The 21,843-nt window shown below is 36.0% G+C and overlaps 1 protein-coding gene across 1 annotated transcript; it reads left to right on the forward strand.

Annotated features, from left to right (window-relative positions):
* Nucleotides 1–10,696: 10,696 nt before the first annotated feature.
* LOC110674298 (pre-mRNA-splicing factor cwc2-like) lies at nt 10,697–12,475 on the forward strand. The gene is made up of 3 exons (XM_021838580.1): nt 10,697–10,718; nt 12,016–12,388; nt 12,457–12,475. The coding sequence occupies exons 1-3, from the start codon at nt 10,697–10,699 to the stop codon at nt 12,473–12,475; spliced, it is 414 nt and encodes a 137-aa protein (XP_021694272.1).
* Nucleotides 12,476–21,843: the final 9,368 nt, after the last annotated feature.

Here is a 21,843-nt window from a genome sequence, read left to right on the forward strand (position 1 = left end):
TTTTGATTTCTACTAATTATCCAAGATCGATAAGCAATGTCACGCTCCACCATAGCTAGAGAAATCGAGTTATTAAACCACGGATTACAATTTTTAGGCTAAATCCTGCGCATTGGTACAAATGTTTCATAGATTCTAGAAATAAACTTATTGAAAATGTTCAAAGCGATATTTGCATCATTGACTGCATAGAAAAAAAGACCAATCGGCATCATTCAAATGGTTATAGAGAGCAGTTTTATTGATTCTAGAATAGTCTCGAATCAACAAGATAGGCTAAACATGCCGCGTACGAAAAATGTTCAACAATGAGAAGATAATACTTACTATTAGCTAGCTAGATACATCGTTATCATATACGACGTAGGGAATATAACTCTAAGGAAAATGACTAGTAGATTCGCTGCGTAGAAAAAAGTGGCTACAATCTTATTTTAACATGATTTTTACACTACCATAACAAGGAATACCTCTGTTGTAACAATGGTATCAACAATCTTATTTCAGCTTCATTTTCGCAAAATTTACAAATAGAAAGTAGGCGTTGTGAAGCATTGCATTTGCCACCGAAAAGTTAATCTTTGAGGAGACTGTAATAGAAGCCTAAGGTAACGTTACTCTTAAATATTCACTATAATAATGACTATTGAAAGTAAGACGCTGAGATCGATCATTAGGGTACGGCTATGGTAGGACGGATGACAAGGAGTGACTATTGTACATGTTAAAAGCAAGGAATTAATCCTAATTTAAAACAGTCTAAACACTAGTGCAAATAATTTAAAAGTTTTAAAAACTTAAAACTAGTGAAACAAAAGACAAACTTAGTATCTACTATATACATGCAGAATTGGTAGGATTATTTACCTAAAATAGTTTAATTTTATCTCAAAGTTCTACTTACAAACTAGGTAACCTCAATTGCTACATTTCCTGAGCTAAGAACGTTAATAATTCAGTGTCAATAAGTAAGACAGGTTTGCTAATTTCCTTAAAATATCAGAATCTTAGTTGTAATGTTGTGAATATGCAACTAAATTTACTAGATTGTGTTGAGGTCACGCGTATACGCTCAAAAGTCGCTTACATCAAAGCGCTAATTACGGACCCATAGGACATTTGAGCAGGAAAGGGAACTAAACGTAAGTCAAATTAAAGAAAAACTTATCTTAACTATTAAACATAAACTTATAAGTGTGGGATTGAACTCGTATATAACGAACCAGCTAAAGTGGGATACAGAGGTTCACCTAACACACTCCACATAGCACACAATCAATGTGAATTATTTGAACTTATGTATGAGTTCATGTATCGTTCAATAGGAAAATTATATTCTCCCCTGACAACGGATCCAGTATTTTTATTTCCGTTCCGGAGAATTATAATTTCGGAAATTCACGCCGATTCAACCCACATTGATTGCAAAAAATGAATACAAGAATATTAGGCAATACATACACACCAAAAGTAGAAAAAACTTACTTTTTAAAAGGAGCTACCTAGAGCATTACGTAATTTGTGGATAGCGCCTTAGTGGAGCTATGTTTTTTCCCTATTATTGAAATTTTCAACCCTAGGCTGGTTCATCTCATTGTGGAGCTTTTATTTTTTTTCTCAAACATTCTCAGTTGCGTTACGACTATTACGTAACTGCTTTGAGTTGCGTGATGAATCATTATCCATAAATTTTCAGAAATTTCAAAATGATGATGTCTTCTACGAAATTGCCAAAAAAGTTGTACTCTATTCGTTGCAAAAACCGATTTTTACAGCACTAGTCGTAATTGTCCAACTCGGCAAGCCTCGTTTGATAAATGTATGACATTTTTTTTGTACAAACGGTTGATGCAAGTGTTAAACAGTACTAGGTATCTTTTCAAATGACTTACGGATTGAGTTCTCGCGTTCAGTATCATAAGGGCGTAACTGCAGTGATCGATTTCTCTTCATCGATTTTCTCTTCAGTTAATTACTTGGCCGGGAAACTGTTTTTGCTTGCTATTTTTGGTTCAGTGGGAAGTATTCATCGTCTTTCATCATGTTGCATCGTAAAATGATTCGAAAATCGATTGGATTTCATGTACTAACCAAAAGAGAAAATCGACGAAGAGAAATCGATCACTGTAGATACGCCTGTATGATACTAAACGCGAGAGTTGGTATTCAAACTGACAATTTGTAGGAAAATAGCCCAAATACAAAATACATAAAAGTCCAAATGTTACCATACATCCAAATGTTACCATCACGAAAATACAGGAGACTGGAAAATGTTTGGTAATTAAGATCGAGTAATTCTTACCTAATAGGCCTATTCAAATGACGTCTCAAATCAGCTGATCGGGAAGCACTTTGACATTTCTTCTATGAAAATGACAGGCCCGTGTTAGCACCGGTCCTCCACCGATGTAAACAAATGCATAGACGGATCTGCCACATGAAAAGGCCTATAGTCCTTAGTTAGAGGGGTCCTCAAAACATTCAGCTTCGAACTGCAGTTGGTAATCCAATAACACATAGGTATTTTCACACATCAAATCAAACAAATTCCATTGCATAAAGCAGCTTGCAATTTTTCGTTCAATTTTGCTGCACTGTACACCATTATTTTTCTTCGGTTTACAATTATTTACAGGCACCAGACAGGGAGAGAGGGCTTTCGTGTCGTCGCTGAGCAGCAGTAAGTAGGTATCATCGCAAAGTAATCCACCATTGTTGCAGAGCTACTCAACTCAACTCGCTCGCGATTCGCGTCTTACATTTTGCAGCCCCTTTCAGAGGAAGATGAAAACATTTTCTCTGCATCGCATTTTCTCTGTAACCGACCGCACAAAAATGGTATCGACTTTCTTCTTTTCATTTTGCACTTACGGGGGGAGGGTAATCAATTTTGCCTCCTTTTCGGCTAGAACTAAGAACGTCACATTTCCATCCACCAAATTCTTCCGATGCAATTTCTACACACTCCGTTCTTTTCAGTGATCACTTTTTCAGACTATCCCATCCGTTTTCCGAGGAAAATTCTTTCACTTCACAGGAATTCGTACCGGAACAAAAAATTTCACTGAAATCGGCCCAGGCCAGTTGACCGGGAATAAAAACAGCAACTCAACAACAGCAGTTTTTAATCACTTCCAATCCGCTATCCGTTCCGAAGGGCGAAAGTCGCGATTCTTCTGGGTCCAAATCAAAAATCAACACACTCCATTCGCGAAAACATGCTGAACACGATAGGATGAAGAAAAAAGCGTCCGAACTGCAGCGCACCGACTCTAGATTTGCTTTGACTGGCCAAAGAAGACCGAGACCGAGGCGAGGCAACACACACCGAAACCGAAAACGAATGCTTTGCTTTCTCGTCCATCACCACGACCGACAATACTTACAGTGACTCAAACTCATTTCCGTACGGGGCACTGTGTTCACATCATGTTGATACAATATATCTAATAATGAAAGAAGCGACTTTAAAATACTAAACATTCAAGTAATCCCGTATGGCCAAATAGGTAACAACTATGGCCATAACTGGTACACTTTCCCTATTAAGGGTTCATTCACATATTTCATAACGCTGAAAATGGCAATTTTTGACACCCACCCACCCCCTCGTAACGCTTTTTGTATGAATATTCTACAAATCTTGTATGAGCCGTAACACCAGCAGAACACCCACCCGACCCCTTCAGCGTTATGAAATTTGTGAACAAGCCCTAAAAATGTTGATAGTTTTCACCAACCTTATGCCCTGTACCAATATGAGTTTGACTCACTGTACGTCGTGTAGCGGATTCAGAGCACCGCAGTAACAACATCAACAATACATTGGAACGGTGCATGCAATGAGGGGGATTTGAGTTCGATCAGCAGGTTCAGGGGGAGCTTCTCTCCCGATCGTATTACGATTGATTGCACGGACGGCAGATATCCAACACACAACACAATCGAAGCTGTTTCAGTGGTATGAGTGTTGTGAGTGCGCTTGTTTTGTTTACCAACACATTGCGTGTTGGTTAATGTCCAAATTTGACATTGAATGGCTGACATTTTTCACAGCGACGCTTGCATTATTGAAGCGTCGCATTGTATTGCACACCCCAATAAATTTCTGATCAGAAACCGCCGTTTTTGCGATAACTTCCCAACGGTTTGTATTTATTTAAATCACCCGGATAAAATAGTACCATTCAGTGAATGGAATAAACCATTAATGTACAATATAACGTATTCGATACAATACAGCATATTGTAATTGAATGTCGAAGCAACATTATTCTTGTTTGAATATACAATAGGGTAACGACTGTTCATTTCGTTCTTAAACGCTAAAGGCCGGTTTGCTACTGACAAGAAAAGGAATCGCCTATCCAGTCTTCAAGGATCATCATTGCTGCACAGATTTTTTGAAAAGCATGCTTTGAAAATATCAATGCTTCACGTTGGATTCGCGCCTTTTCATTTCAATTGCTCCTGTGCTCACTTGATCAAAAATAATGCATCATTGATTCAAATCATTTCAAAGCAAACTCCATAGCTAGCATAGAAAAATCGCTGTGTAGAATAATGGTTTCCAGCTGAAGGTGGCTGGGTTCGAACATCCTGTCGATTTCCTTGACGTCCCTGGGCATAGAATATCTCCCATAAACGTTAGTGGTCAAACTTGACCATCCCGGCATAATGGAATTTGTTTGTCGGGTTAAATGGCCTTAGAAAGGGGAACTGTTGATACGTTTTTTAATTGAGTGTAGAAATAGAGGCGGGTATTATATGTTAAAACAATTTTTTCTATGATTTTTTAATTTAGTAGATCTTTTTCAGGCATTCCAAGAACATTTTTATTGCCACAAAACATAGGATAAAATATTGTGAAGTAATATATAACAGAGTGTTGAAGATCAGGGTCCATGAACGGTGCTATAAAAGTTGGGCTCCGTGAAATGATCCATGCCTCCCACAGCGCTACAGAGTTGGTGTTCCTGTTCGATCATGACGCCAATGCCATAAGCATGCATATTTGAGAAAATATCATGCCATTTTCGTAGGAAAAGACAACTGATTGTGGCTGTAATAAAAAGATGATTACATTAACGTTTATATAGCATACATGAGCAAATTCAACTGATACTCAATAACAGGTATAGTAGTGCGTAGAGCAACAATCATCGATGACTTGAATTCTGAATAGTAACTCTGTTCACACAACATCGTGTACCATTTTGACAAATATTATCACTTGTTAACCATTCACGCGCACTTCGTAAATTCGCGATAAAAAGAAAACAGTGTGCGTTGCTAGGCCTACCAACACAGCTTGTTATCCCTCTGCAGCTTAGTCTACCTTGTTGAATGAGTCACAAATGATTCAGAAAAATGATGCAGTATTTTCACCGAAATGATAGGATCAAATCAAAGCCTTGTTGGATTGAAAAATAAGGATCGTGCATTCTCTTTCTCGTTGTTTTATGAATCAAATCAACGCAAAGCAAAGGCAAATTTGAAGACTGCGCCTATCTCGATGCGTGGAAAATTTCTCCCAAGAAATGGTCAAGAAAATCACATTTTTCTGATCGCAGTACGCACTTGAGAAGAAATGTCACTTCAAAGGGGGCTCTCTGTAGGAAATTTGTTGACCCTTTCAATCAAGGAATTTCTTTACTTTTCTTGAGCGAAACAGCATACTTAGCTTAAAAGTTGGCGCCAGTGGCAAAAAATACAGACAACAACCTTTAGAACATTCAGTTTCTTTCACTGGCCGCCGAGCGACGACACTGTTGTTTGTATTCCACCCACTGATCGCGCTACGCTGGATTCTCAAATTTCTGAAACATTCAACACAAGCGCAAGGAAGAATGGTAGTCAGAGAACTGTCAAAACGTATGGAAAATAATGAAAAACGTAAATTACTTGAAATAAGGAAACTGGATCATAAAAGTAGTGATTACAAAACAAGTGTAATGTGAATACATATTGTATTTTTTGGTAAAATCCAGAATGCGATCGCAGCTCAGTTTGGAGCTGCGAACTTATTTACACAGTGAGAGAAAATTGCACAGAACAAAGTATAAAAACTCTCTTGATTTCTTACTCAACTAGCAACAAAATAAATGATAATTCACATTGCTTATTAATATTCATTGCCCAATTAGAGTAATGCACATTAGAATTGATGAAAATAAAACTGTTTTCAATCAAATTTCGACATCAGAAATATCAATTCCACAAGCTGTAGAACATTAAATGTTTTATTTAAATATTTTCATTGAAGTTCGTCAATAATGACTAAGTGTGTAAGAGGTCAGTTTATCCGTTTGTTTACATCTGTTAAAGCCGCCAGGAGTAATCACAGCCGCCTTGCCTTTGTTTCGACTTTGACATTAGCATCGCATCCAGAAAACTTCGCATCCCATAGCAGGCGCAAATACGGTTTGGTGCTGCGAAGTCAATAACTTTTTGTGTTTCGTTCATCTTCTGTGGTGCTTTCTTTGCTTCAGGATTTCGATTTTACCACACACTTAAATTATTTCACCGACCTCAGTAAAATTTTTCGCCGAGAACCCAACAGCTGAGAATTCGGTAATTTTTAAAGCCGATTTTCGGTACTTATTTTACCGAGATTTCGGCAATCCGAATTTTTGCCGAGCTCTCGGTGAACGTTACCGAGATTCGGTAAACGTTTACAGTGATCTCGGTAAAAGTTTTACCGAGAATCGTCAAATTATTACCGAGATATCAGCTGTTGGGTTCTCGGCGAAACCGTTTAAGTGTGCACCACTGAAAAAGAGCCATCTATTGCTTTTACAGTTTTGAATATCGTCCTATTCAAAAACAATCCAGCTTTTTAAAAGCGCTAATGGCTGCTGCAAACGGCCTTGCTTTCTGGTAGGGATAAGTCGATTTGACGTTTGGCTTGGGTCGTTTTATATCGAACGGACCCAAGCCAAACGTCATATCGACCAAACGCTACCAGAAAATGAGCCAATATGTGGTAGCCATTATCGCTCGTAATATGTTGGATATAATATATTGTAACAGAACACTGTAATGTTTTTTATTGGTTTTACACCTTACAATTTTGTTCAAATTCATATTTTCGCGTAAAACAACTGTTGCTTTTTTCTGTGAAGCTTGGCTGAAAGAAGTAAACAAAACAAGTTTAGAAAGCAAGTTGGGTGAAAAATATTCAAAAAGTAAAAATAAGTAGTTTGGTAGAAGTCACTTGACAATTGGCATTAGCTGTGACGACGAATGCAACGAATGATAAATATCTTTATTTTTTTTAAAGGATTTAAAATTGTTTTGCTACTGTTGACACGAATATCCGGTAAGTTGGGGGGACAATCCATACAAAATACAAATTCTATACTTTTCACCACTATTTGAAATATTGCGGCGCTTATTTCAAATCCACATCCAGCGGCGGCGGTAACGCGCAGAAGATATGCGCGCAATTCAAACGCAACGTAAAAATTCAAGTAGGCTTGGATTTTTTCGTTCTTCAATGACGCAAATGTTTCAAATTTGTTAAATCTAAAACATTTAATGATTTTCATTATCACTGCGACGGTATATTGACATTTTCAGATAATCGCATTACGTGGATTTATCTTGCAGAGCACAATACAGTTCGTTGAATTGTTTTTGTATTGTACAACAATACACGAATTGGAATTTCTAATCAAGACAATACATGAACAATACAGTAAGGACCCGATTTTGTCAGCCCCTCGATGAATTTTAGGCTGACAAAATGGGGAACATGAAAAAACCGGGTCATTTTATTGTGTCCTTTTTTTTAAATTTTGACGTTTACATGGACTTTCGAGAGGGCGATGGACATGGGCGTAGCTAGGTTTTTTTTTCAGGGATTCCCCCCTCCTTATATTGGTTATATCGATTTTTAACACTTAATCAAATACATTGCCATTGCCCCCGATGGCTACGCCCGTGCGTGCACGACATCAAACATCATCATTAATTTTAATGTGAACGTGGCAAAACATGAAGAAAACATTTTTTTTTTTTGACGAATTTTAAATAGGCTGACAAAATCGGGGGCTGACAAAATCGGGTCAGTACTATATATCGTATTGTATTTTCAAAATGTATGTATGAGAAAATCTATATTTGTATTGTTACGATACATAACAACCCATACACTAATTGATTCATTCAGTAGGCCTTGATCTGGAAGGACTTGCGAGCGACTGACATTTTTCTCTCTATTTCAGGTGAGAAAATTTTCAAGCCATTGAAGATTGGATTCGAACTTTTTGGAATTCAATTGAAGAGTGGCTAATTTTCATCGAGAGTGTATGGTGCACGGTCGTTGATCTTTTTCTGTTTGGTGCGGTTTTGACAAGATTTTCAAGCGGGCGTTGTTCATCGTGTTTCATGCTCGACGTCTTCTTGAGAGAATTCTTTGCCTGTGTGGTGTGGAAGAAGTTACTGCCTGCGTGGTGCGGGAGCAGCTGTTGCTTGTGTGAAGAGTTCAAACTTACCAAGAGCTTGAAGCTTGAAGTTTCATCTTCGCGCGAAAAATCAAGTTTGGAACTTTTAAGTATCTTTTTATTATTACTTTCATATATTATTTCCGTTAATAGCTTTGATTTTAAATTTTATATTTTTGCACCCCAATCATGGATGTTGATGTGCATAATTCTATTTTGAAAGATGGTGATCCTCCACCAGCACCATCAACCTCTTCTACAGAACCATTTCGAGTAAAAATATATCCAACTTCTTTTGCTGGCCCATTTGTGGTATTTTTCTGGAAAAAACAAATACCAATAAATGTGTTACTAATTTCGTCCAAAATTTATTAAAAATACTCTTCTGTCAAGGAAATCAAAAAGATTTCACTTAACAAATTACGAGTTATTTTTGTTCTTGTGATGATGCAAATTCACTTTTGCAATCACAACTTTTTACAGGATCTTATCGTGTATATGCACCATGCAATTTCTGCGAAATTAGTGGTGTTATATACGAAGAATCCTTAGAATGTGACGAAGTTTTAAGTCATGGTATTGGCATTTTCAAAAATCAAGCTATTTCTCCCGTCGATGTTTTAGATTGCCATCGTTTGTCCAAACTTTTTTGAATGACAAAGGTTCTGAATATGTTCATACAAATTGTATGAAAATTACATTTGCTGGATCAGTACTTCCGGACTTTGTTAAAGTAAACAATGTAATTTTTCGTGTTCGACTTTTTTTCCGAAAATTATGCATTGTGAACGATGCCTTCTTTTCGGACATACGAATCGATTTTGCTCCAATAAGCAAAATGTGGTCAATCTCATTTATCATCAGAATGTAGTAAAAATTCGGATTTCTGTATATATTGTAATTAAAAACATAACCTTTTGAAAGATTGTCCTGTATACAAAAGTAATGAATCCAATTTCCATCAAAAATTGAAAAACAGAAATTAGTTTTCTTATTCTGAAATTTTGAAAAACTCGGCGTATTGTACCGCTCCAAATATTTATGAATCCTTAACTGATGATGAATTTGATGACACATTGAATTTAGATAACTTTATTTATAAACCTCCATCAAAAAGAAAACGAATTCAAAAAGTTACAAATAAAGCTCAAGTTAAAATTGATTCAAATGCAAAATCATTCGATGAATATTTCTCGCGATTGAGTTCTTCATCTTCTCGTTTTATTCCAGGTTTCCAACGTGTTGAATCTGATCCATCAAATAGTAATGTGAACGTAAATGCCAATACGTCTAATGATAGCAATTTTGGAGGAATTAGTAGAATTATTGGGATTTAGTGATTTCGAAAAAAAAAATATTAAATGTGTTTTTCAAAAGACAAAATTATTATCAAAATTATCACAAAACATCACAGAAACATTTTTACTGATAAGCAACACATAGTGTTCAGCCATTTCGAGGATTTTTATCTCAGTAAAACAGCTTTTGATCGCGGTATGAACCAACAATATTACTAAATTCTTTTTGTAGCTATTTGAGCTGCATTTTTGGCCTACTTTGTAAGCCGAGTGCCTATTGACGCCTAGCTATAAACGACTTTTTAAAGTTTGTTTCCAAGATTTTCTGTGAGAGAATGAGCCCCAGACAACATCTATACGCTTCCAATCGCGAAACGCAACATACTGTTAGCCATCTATACTTTGGTAGCGCAACTAGTCAGATGATGAGAGAATTGATTTTTCACGCATCCATCACATGCCGCTGTGGGGAAAAATATTTTATTTTCCTGATATAAGGCGGTTCACAGTGAAACAGTTAAGCGGAAAAGGTAGGAATATCCATTCTCTTTGTTCTACATACGTTTGTTTTTTGTATTATTGCACTACTTTCATAAAAATTGAGATCCGGCTGGTAGGAGAACTAGTTTGAGGTTGGAAAACCAGGATATATGAGGTTAGTATCATTGAAACTTTCGCCTGAGCAATTTTTGCGCTTGAATAAAACACGTTTCGGGACATTCTCCGCTGCCCCTAAAAATACCATTGGGTAGATAAATGAATTCTCTACCATTGGATCTCATTCAATTTCATACATAAGTGATGTAAGCGGTGAAAATAAATATTTTGTTCCAAATGTTTTGAAACCATGAATGAGTTTGACATTGTTCTCGTCAACTATCATCGTGACGACAGCAGCACACCCCACCGGACGAATTGTCGTATTGGGAGCGAATAAGACGGTTCACAATGAAACAGTTAGGCGGAAAAGGTAGGAATATCCATGCTCTATGTTCTACATACGTTTGTTACTACTTTCATAAAAATTGAGATCCGGCTGGTAGGAGCACTAGTTTGAGGTTGGAAAACCAGGATATGTTAGGTTAGTTTCATTGGAAATTTCGCCTGAGCGATTTTTGCGCTTGAATAAAACACGCTTCGGGACATTCTCCGCTGCCCCTAAAAATACCATCGGGTAGATAAATGAATTCTCTACCATTAGATCTCATTCAATTTCATACTAAGTGAAGTAAGCAGTGAAAATAAATATTTTGTTCCGAATGTTTTGAAACCATGAATGAGTTTGACATTGCTTTCGTCAACCATCATCATGACGACAGCAGCACACCCCACCGGACGAATTGTCGTATTGGGAGCGAATAGCTTCAATAAACTTAGCTATGAGAGCTAAATGCGTATTTATGCGGATTTGGCTGAGATTTTTGAGTTAAATACTTGATCAATAAATTGTGGGAAATATACACACCGGTCACAATTTATGAGTCACTGTTGAAACTACTAGTACTTAGTATGTTTTAAAATGATTTTTAGTCTAAAATAATTTGCAATGTAAAGTTTTGTTACGAGAGAACAAAAGTGGTTTGTAACCGTTCAAAAACTACGATTTTTTTTTTGTTTTGTGGAAAAGGAATCTGAACATACACTCCCGTGCATAAGTTTGGGTTCACCCCTTAAAAACATACAAAAGTGTTCATTCCATATCTCTGCAAGAGTTGGCAACCGCTCTTCGTGCGCGATAGACGTATTTTTCTAAAGCTGCGTCCGTTTATCATTTTTTCGCTATTCCTTGTGAAGTGAAATTTTGCATTTCAAGCAAAATGTCTTCGCACAGGAAAAACACCTTGGTAGTGGACTTCAGTACCCTGCCAAAACGTCCGACCCTGGATCAGGTGGAGGAATTCTTGAAAAACAGAATTCTTCTCGACATGGCCGACGTGAAGATTATTCAGCTTCACCACCTCGATAACTGCGTTTTCATACAAATGAATAACGCAAGCGTAGCTCCACGGCTGCAGAAGCTACATCATCTACGACACTCCTTTATCTACGAAGGAGTGGACTACTTCGGCCCGCATACCATCGTCAAAATCCACGATCTGCCACCACACATGCCAAACACGGTGATCACCAACCACATGGAACAGTACGCAAGGTAATTTCTATCCAAAATGACCTGTGGAAAAACTATTTCCCTGGAATTCCGAACGGTGTTAGAGTTCTCCGGATGAAAATTGAAAAACCATTGCCGTCAAACGTTGTTGTGGAAGGTAAGCGCAGCTACGTTAGCTACCCGAAAGACGATGTAAAACTACAGCAACGCACATCATCAAACACAACCAAATCGCAAGCACCATATAACAGTGCCAAAGAAAACGAAAACAACCATGAGGACGCACCATCGGCTCATCCCGCCGACGGCTCAAGCGACGATGACGATGGGGACGAGAGCGACAACGACAACGACGATGACGGAAACAACAGCAGTAGCAAGGTTCATGAAAATGTAACAATTGAACTGACCGGGAAGAGACGGTTGTCAACTGAGAACAGCAGTGGAACAACAGCAGACAACGAACCGAAACGATCGTGTAGCCAGGGTAGCCAGAAAGTCGATACGAGGAATGATTCTGATTGGAAAGTGTATCAAACTCGTTCAAGAAAAAAATGAATGCGATATTAATTATAATGTTATTAATTTTCATCTACAGACATGAATGCACTGAATAGTGTAAAGTGTCTTCAATAAAGAGAAAAAAAAAATATCTCTGCAAATAAACGTCAAATTCAAACTCTCTAAGCCGCATTCGAAAGGCAGAGAGTTATTATTACTTCGAGCGTATTTTTCCAAAAACATTTTTAGAATTGTGTATACTAAATTTTCAATTAAAGTTGTGACATTTTTCAAAAAACACGCTCAAAAAACAGCTAATTTCCTCCGCATTGGATCGACCAAAATTTTAAAACAAGGTTTCATTAGAATCGTAATTCTTTGAAGAGTACTCACGAATTTTTGATGAATCATTCAATCAATGAATCAATGTCAACAGTCATTCAAGTCACCGTGCAAAAGATTGGGTTCACCTGAACTTACTTAAAACACGAAAAATCTGTGAAATCTCAAACCAATCTTGTATGCGCCATCATTTTCGTTTAAAAAAGCTATGATTTATTGAAATCGGTTGAAAATTGGCAGAGATATTGACAAAAAATATTTGCGTGTGGCTCAGGTGAACCCAAACTTTTGCACGATACACACAGCAAAAAATTGTGACGGTTCTTCAAAGAATATAAGATTACGATTCTGACACCTTGTTTTAAAATTTTGGTCGATCCAATGCTGAGGAAATTAGCTATGTTTTTTAAATGCGTTTTTTTGAAAAATGTCACAACTTTAAGCAAACATTTAGTAAACAAAATTCAAAAAATGTTTTTGGAAAAATACGTATGAAGTAAGAATAACTCTTTGCCTTTCGAATGCTGCTTCTTTATCTTCTTCCTGTCGTTACGTCCCAACTGGGACAAAGCCTGCTTCTCAGCTTAGTGTTCTTATGAGCACTTCCACAGTTATTAACTGAGAGCTTACTATGCCAATGACCATTTTTGCATGTGTATATCGTGTGGCAGGTACGAAGATATTCTATGCCCTGGGAAGTCGAGAAAATTTCCAACCCGAAAAGATCCTCGACCGGTGGGATTCGAACCCACGACCTTCAGCTTGGTCTTGCTGAATAGCTGCGCGTTTACCGCTACGGCTATCTGGGCCCCGAATGCTGCTTAGAGAGTTTGAATTGGACGTGTATTCGCAGAAATACGGACTGAACACTTTTGTATGTTTTTTAGGAGGTGAACCCAAACTTATGCACGGGAGTATAATGAATTTCCATGATTTTGGAAACAAAATCTCATGAAAAAAGTTATTGAGGGAGATAATAGTCTTATTTGACCATAAAAACTGTGGACGTGGTTTATGTAAGGCCCCAAAGATTATTATGTTGAATAATTTATGGACAAATAAAAAATCTTAAATTTGTGATGAACAAAAAGAAACAGTTGTAACAGTTGTAACAAATGTAAAGAATTATTTTAATTACACCTGATAGGTTTTTCCTAATTGTGCTATAAAAATGGGGTATTGCATCTGCAGAAGAAGCAAAAGCAACGAGTGGAAAACAAAAGAACTGATTTGGATCCTCCATTAAGTTTCTTTAGATTAACTCCCAGGCTGAACTGTTGTCTCTTTTGTTAGACACATGAAAAGTTAAAGGGATTTATATCTTTAAAAAATAAAAAAAAATCAGAGGTCATGGAGTATCGTTTTTTTCACGTACGTAATTTGCCATCATATGATCGCCATATAATATTGGAATCCTCAGTAAAGGCAGTCGAAGAGTCAAGCATTTACGAGTTCTGCCATCTAGATGGTTGTCTAATTGCACTACCTGGCATCATCCTAAAAATAAACATGCTCCAGAATAAATCCACAAATCCAATGTTTACTAGGTCTGCTCAGTAGCAAAATTTAAAGTCAAGCATGACATTGCAGATTCTTGAAATACTTGGTTGCGGTTCACCCCCGGATATAATTAATGTTGTCCGAGGAAGTGTTCTTATAATCATATGAACTATATTGCATTTAATTTCAAAATAATTGAAAGTAAACAACTGATTCATAAATCGTGTTCATATTGATTCATATTTGTGGGCAACTTTTCAGCCGATTCATAAATTGTGGTCTTAGACCATGTTCAAATAAATGAAAATTTCAAATGTTTTCAACTATTTTAATGACAATACTGTACATGAACAGCAGGTATATATCCAACTTTACCATTCGGCATTGATTTCATCAAAAAAAATTTTTTATTTTGCTCTCTATAATTTTTCAAATTTAAGCAGAGCCTTAAATGATTCATAACTGTGGGACTAGTGTACCATTTGTTGCCTCTTTGCTTGATAAATTGAATGCATTCGGACCCATCATTGCTTCATTATTTTCATCGTAATGGCTTCGAATTCCAATAGTTATTTGAATATTTTACAATGGAATTGTAGAAGCATAATTCCAAAAATAGATAGACTCAGAGTAATGCTTGAGCATAACAAAATTGATATTTTATGTTTAAATGAAACTTGGTTAACTGAATCAAAAATTTTACGAATTCCATCATTTAACATAATACGAAAGGATAGAGATGTTCCTTTTGGAGGAGTTTTGATTGGTATTCGTAGTGGTATTGAATTTAAATATGTTAATTTATCTTTGAATGTACATTTTGAATATGTCATTATTTCTGTAAAACCTGTGTACCATTTTCATATTATTTGTTTATATATTCCTCCTAATATAAATTTTCATTATTTGAATTGAAAATGATTTTAGACAATGTTCCTCACCTATTCTATATTTTGGGTGACTTTAACGCACTTTAATTCTTCTTGGGGTAGTGATAAAATTGATGGTCGTGGATCTTTATTATTGGATTTGATTGATGAATATAATTTAAACATTTTAAATGATGGATCGTTTACCAGAATTGCTGTTCCTCCATTACAAAATTCATGCATTGATTTATCTTTGTGTTCAAATAATTTATCTTTCAAGTCAACTTGGAGCATAATTAATGATCCTAATAATAGTGATCATCTTCCAATTTTGATTTGTTTTAGTCACTGTTCACAAAATAATCTTCAAAGAAATTCTTCTATTCCTGATTATTCAAAAAATGTTGACTGGGTTAAATTTTCAGATTTAATTTCTGTTTCACTAATTAATCTTAAAAATTCAAATTCCCCAATCGAAAATTATACTGTAGGGGGGTCTGTAGCCTTAAGGTTACGCTTTCGCTTCATAAGCGGAAGGTCATGGGTTCGATTCCCAGCCCCTCCACAAAAAACCCGTCCAGCCACCAGAAGACGCCTCACGGAGGACCGTGCTTTGGGGAGCACATCCATCCTCCGTCAGTATCAGATGGTGACTGAGACAAACTGATCCTCTTCGCAGGCAGCTAGCCTCACTAATAGCAGAGCTCTCTCCTACCTGCTCGGTGTGAGAGTAAAAGAGTAGGAGAGAGTGAAACTAGATGTAAATATAGATAAGTTGAAAATAGATCTGAATCGATAAAGAAGCTACAGATCAACAGAGTCCGGCACAGTAGTGGCCACGAGCACAGAGTGCCTATAAAATAAAATAATAAAAAAAAATATACTGAATTCATTAAATTGATGTTTAATTGCTTACTTAAATCTCAGAAAAATAAAATTTTGTGCAATAATAACAAAAATAAACGTCCTACATTTTGGTGGGATAATGATTGTTCAATTGCTTTAAAAAAAGCTTTTAAAAAATTTCGTCGTTTAGGATCTAGAGAAAATTATTTTTTATATTGTAAAGCGGAAGCTTGGTTTACTCGTACTACTAAATTTGAAAAAAAAAAAGAATTATTGGAAACATTTCATAGAAAACCTTGATAGAGAAACTTCATTATCCACATTGTGGTCTGTAGCAAGAAATTAAAGAAATTATGATAATTCTCCTCCTGTTTTATTGGAGTATTCCGATAAATGGATTGATCAATTTGCATCTAAAATTTGTCCAGATTTTGTTCCTCAATCTATTAATTTTAAAACAAAGCAATCAGTCAATTATTTCCCGGAGCTTTGTTTGCCATTTACATTACATGAATTGGATTTGGCGCTGTCTATTACTAATAACACTGCACCAGGTATTGATAATATTAAATTTATCGTTCTCAAAAATTTACCCTATGAAGGGAAAGTTTATTTACTTTCAATTAACAATTCATTTCTTATGCAAAATATTATTCCATTAGAATGGCGTTCAATTAAAGTAGTTAGTATACTTAAACCAGGAAAAGATGCTTCTTTGGCTGATAGTCGTAGACCTATTAGTCTTTTATCATGTATACGTAAACTTATGGAAAGAATGGTTTTAAATCGTCTTGAGATATGGGCTGAACATAATAATATTTTATCACCTTGTCAATTTGGTTTCAGAACAGGACGTGGTACTCGTGATTGCACAGCACTTTTGGCTTCTCAAATTCAACTTGCATTCAATTAAAAACAGGATACTATTTCTACTTTCTTAGACGTGTCTGGAGCTTATGATTCATTACTTATTGATTTGCTTTTTAATAAAATGAATACTTATAAAATTCCTTTAATTTTATCCAATTTCATATACAACTTATTTTCTTTCAAAGTTATGCATTTTTATCACAATGGGTCGTCTAAATTCACTCGTAATAGCTATTTTGGCCTTCCTCAAGGATCTTGTTTGAGCCCCTTTTTGTACAATTTATTCACATGTGATATTTCATCTATTATCTATCCTATTCCTATTCATCTATCCTATTCCAAATGGATGTATTTTGCGTCAATGAGCCATTTTACGAGACGTTTCGGAACAGCTGATCGCCGCAACGGCGTCAATTGACAGGAGACCTGGGATTAAATCCAGCGTGATTTTCAATAACGCCTCATCTTACCAAATGAGGACATGGAGAAAATGACAAAAATGAGATCCAAAAATGTTTGTTACTGCAACATTACACCTAGTTATTGTATCAGCTACCTCTTTGTTACCCATATTGCACATAAAAAAGTACTTTTGTGATCAGAAATATTTTAATAATTTTTCTCCATTTAAGTTTTCGCCTGGATGAAAAGCTACGCTAGAAATGCGCACAGTCATCAACCATCATCATCGCGAAAACTGACGCCGATGATTGAAAAATCCCAGGTCTCCTGTCATTTGACCAGGCTTCGTAAAATGGCTTATTCGCTGATGATAACGTTATTTCTGTAAGTGGACATAATAGAGAAATCTTACGCCATTATATGCAAATTTGTTTAGATAATATTGGTTCCTGGGCTCACGATAATGGTTTTACGTTTTCAGTGCAAAAAACTAAGTATATTATATTTTCACGTAAACATTCTACAGTAAGTGTAAATTTTTTTCTTGATGGGTTTGAAATCGAACAAGTATATGAATACAAGTATCTTGGTATTTGGTATGATTCAAAACTAAATTGTAATTTTCATATTAAATACATTCAGAAAATTTGTTTTAAAAGGATTAATTTTCTTCGTACTATTACTGGTACTTGGTGGGGTGCTCATCCATCCGATATGATTATTCTTTATAAAACAACAAAACGCTCAGTTTTAGAATATGGTTGTTTTACTTTTGGTAGTGCAACTCAAACTCATTTTTCAAAACTTGAAAAAATTCAATATCGTTGTTTAAGAATTTGTTTGAAATTAATGAATTCTACTCATACAAAATCTGTTGAAATTTTGGCAGGAGTAGCTCCACTCAAAATTCGTTTTCATGAATTAAATTGTAAATTTCTTGTTCAATGCTTCACAAATCAACACCCTCTATAAAAAAAATACATTTTATAATTGTGATATAAATGTACATTCTTTTCAGATCTTTGTTGATTAATCATTACATTGGGAATTGAATCAAATACCAAGTCATATGTGTATTCAATATGCTAAATTATTTTTTGAACGAAAATGTTCTGCTTTTGATCAAAAATTTGTGTATTACACAGATGGATCATTGATTCAAAATAATGCAGGTTTTGGAGTTTATAATATTGATGTAGTCCATTTTTACAAATTGAAATCTCCCTGTTCTATTTTTGTAGCTGAATTGGTAGCATTGTACTTCACATGTAATATAATAAAGGATTATCATCCAAACTTGTTTGTTATCTGTACTGATAGTTTAGGTTGTATTAATTCTATTGAATCTACTAATTTTAATTTCAAAACCCATTATTTAATTTTATTGATAAGAAAATTATTATGTGATTTGCATTCTCGGAGGTTCATAATTAAATTTGTTTGGGTTCCATCCCATAGTCATATATTTGGTAATGAACAAGCTGATTATTTAGCTAAATTAGGAGCTACTCGTGGAGTTATTTATGAACGTAATATTTTCCATACAGAATATTATGCTAGAATAAAAAACAGGCTTTGGAGTCTTGGCAAGTTGATTGGGATTCTAGTGATAAAGGTCGATGGTGTCATTCAATTGTTCCTATTGTTGCTGAAAGTCCCTAGTTTAAAAAAATGTCTGTTGGTAGAAATTTCATTTGTATGTTTTCAAGGCTTATTTCTAATCTAATCATATTTGTAATAGTCATTTATATCGTATTAACATAATAGATTCTAATTTATGTGATTGTGGAGAATCTTATCAAGATGTTGATCATATAGTTTTTCATTGCAAAAAAAATATTTTACCTAGAAAAAAAATAATAGAAAAATACAAGAATTTAGATATAACAGTACCCATTAGGGTGCCAATGGAATGTATGGGAAAAATTTTGCCATCGAATTTCAAAAATCAAAAAATGGTAGTGCTTAAAAGTTTTGTCTCCTCGAAAAAAGTCCCTATGCAAAATTTGAGCTCAATCGGACTTAATTAAGTGGACCCCCAAAGGGGTCAAAGTTTGGCTTTTTTGACCCATGAAAACCCCCCCCCTTGGGAGTACATGAAGTTTCCGAAATCGAATTTTTTTTTTTGATGCCAGATGTCTTAGAAATGCATGAACTGTCGAGATCTGGTGTTATTTGGAAAAAAAAAAATGAAAAAATCGACCTTTTGGGACTTTTTTGAGTTGGGGGAGTGAATTGAATTTGAAATGAACGATTTGAATTTAATTGCTGAGAATTTCAAGGCAATAGTATTGAAACGTATCCTATATCATTGCTGGCCACTGAAAGCATATTATTTGTGATATTTCATTAGGGTGCTTCATTTACTTTCCATTAGGGTTGAAAAATTAAAAAAAAATGAATTTTAATTGAATATTGAAGACCATCGAATTTCAACATCTCTCACATTATTGTAAACCATTTTCTACATTTAAAATGTGGTATTTTATTAAGGTGGTTCACTTATTTTCCATAAGGGTGGGCCTTTCTGTCAAAAAATCATAATTTGAATGGGATATTAAAAACAATAGTATTTTATCACCTCTTTCATCACCGTAGGCCATTTCCTTCATTAGATTCGTGATATTTCATTGGGAAGGCTCACTTATATTCCATTACGGTGGTCCTTTATAAAAAATGAGAATTTATATGGAATAGTAAATACAAGAGTAATTAAACATCTCCTATGTCATCGTAGGCCACTGTTATCATATAATATGTGATATTTCATTAGGGCTATTGTCCTCAGTTTTGCATAAGGGTGATCATTTAATTTGTAAATTAAAAAAAATATTCTCAACAGATCTAACAAATCAACTATGTTTGCATAGTTTTGAATCATGATTCTTTATTGGCATGCAACTCTTCGTTAAGATATTTTCATTAAGGTTTTCTTTTGAATAGTTAAAATAAAACGTTCCAATAACAATAATCAGTGAATTCAGTAAAGCACAACTCTAACTGCTATAATCAAAATACAGATAAAAAAGGAATGAAATATTTTTTGACGTATTCAAATTATGACAATAGCTTGATGGGCGACGATTTAGGGCAACAAAAGTGTTTAGTTTATATTTTCAAAAGAGATTCTCAGCCTTGGGCTCCTTCATTCCCGAAACAAAAGTACGTTGCCTTTTGCTTGCTATAGTACACACGATTCGGTTGTGACAACGTAGGCAATTCCAGTTTTAACAATCAGTTAAGATGTAGCTAAAAGCTCCTGCTTTTTCTACCTACATAGAATATAAGTTATACCTAAAGTGAAGAAAATCAAATCGGTAGATTTTTGTCTATACCTAAGCGTGTTCGAAATAGAAGCTCCAAATAAATTGTATTTCAGTGGTGAATAAGAAAAGCAATTCGTGTGTCAAAAAAAATTTAAAATTCCTGGAAGAATCCCAGGAGGAATTCCTGGAAGAATCCCTGGAGGAACTCCTGGAACAATCTCAGGAGAAACTTCTGGTAGAATCCCATGAGGAACTCCTGGAAGCATCCCAGGAGGAACTCCAGGGTGAATTCCAGGATAAACTCCCTGAAGAAGGTATTCCTGGATGAATTCTCAGAGGAGGACCTGGAAAAATTCCAGGATGAACTCCTGGAAGAAACTCAGGAGGAATCTCTGGAAGAATCCCAGGAGGAACTTCTGAAAGAACTCCTGGAAGTATCCTAGGAAGAACTCCTGGAAGAATCCCAGGAGGAATTTCTGGAAGAATCTCAGAAGAAACCATACCAAGAGGAACTCCTTGAAGAATCTCAGGAGGAACTCCTGGAAAAATCTCTGGAGGAATTCCTGGAAGAATCCCATGAGGAACTCCTGGAAGAGTCCCAGGAGGAACTCGAGGAAGAATTCCAGGAGAAACTTCCTGAAGAATCCCAGGAAGTACTCCTGGATGAATTCCCAGAGGAGGACCTGCAAAAATCCCAGGAGAAACTCCTGGAAGAAACCCAGGAAAAATCCCAGGAGGAACTTCTCAGAGGAATCCTCAGAAGGAACCATACCAAGAGGAACTCCTGGGAAAATCTCTGGCGGAATTCCTGGAAGAATCCCAGGAGGAATTCCTGGAAGAATCACTGGAGGAACTCCTGGAAGAATCTCAGGAGAAACTCCTGGAAGAATCCCATGAGGAACTCCTGGAAGCATCCCAGGAGGAACTCCAGGGTGAATTCCATGAGAAACTCCCTGAAGAATCCCAGAAGGTACTCCTAGATGATATCCCAGAGGAGGACCTGGAAAAATGCCAGGAGGAACTCCTGGAAGAAACCCAGGAGGAATCTCTGGAAGAATCCCAGGAGGAACTTCAGAAAAAATCCCAGGAGGAACTCTTGGAAGTATCCCAGGAAAAAATTCGGGAAAAATCCCAGGAGGAATTCCAGGAAGAATCCCTGGAAGAACTCCTAGAAGAAAACCAAGAGGAACTCCTGGAAGAATCCCAGAAGGAACTCCTGGAAGAATCCTAGGAGGAACTCCTGGAAGAATCCCAGGAAGAACTCCAGTATGAATTCCCGGAGAAACTCCATGAAGAATCCCAGGAGGTACTCCTGGATGAATTCCCAGAGGAGGACATAGAAAAATCCAAGGAGAAACTCCTGGAAGAAACCCAGGAGGAACCTCTGGA

This window comes from Aedes aegypti, chromosome 1, assembly GCF_002204515.2.
Source record: "Aedes aegypti strain LVP_AGWG chromosome 1, AaegL5.0 Primary Assembly, whole genome shotgun sequence".
NCBI lineage: Eukaryota > Metazoa > Arthropoda > Insecta > Diptera > Culicidae > Aedes > Aedes aegypti.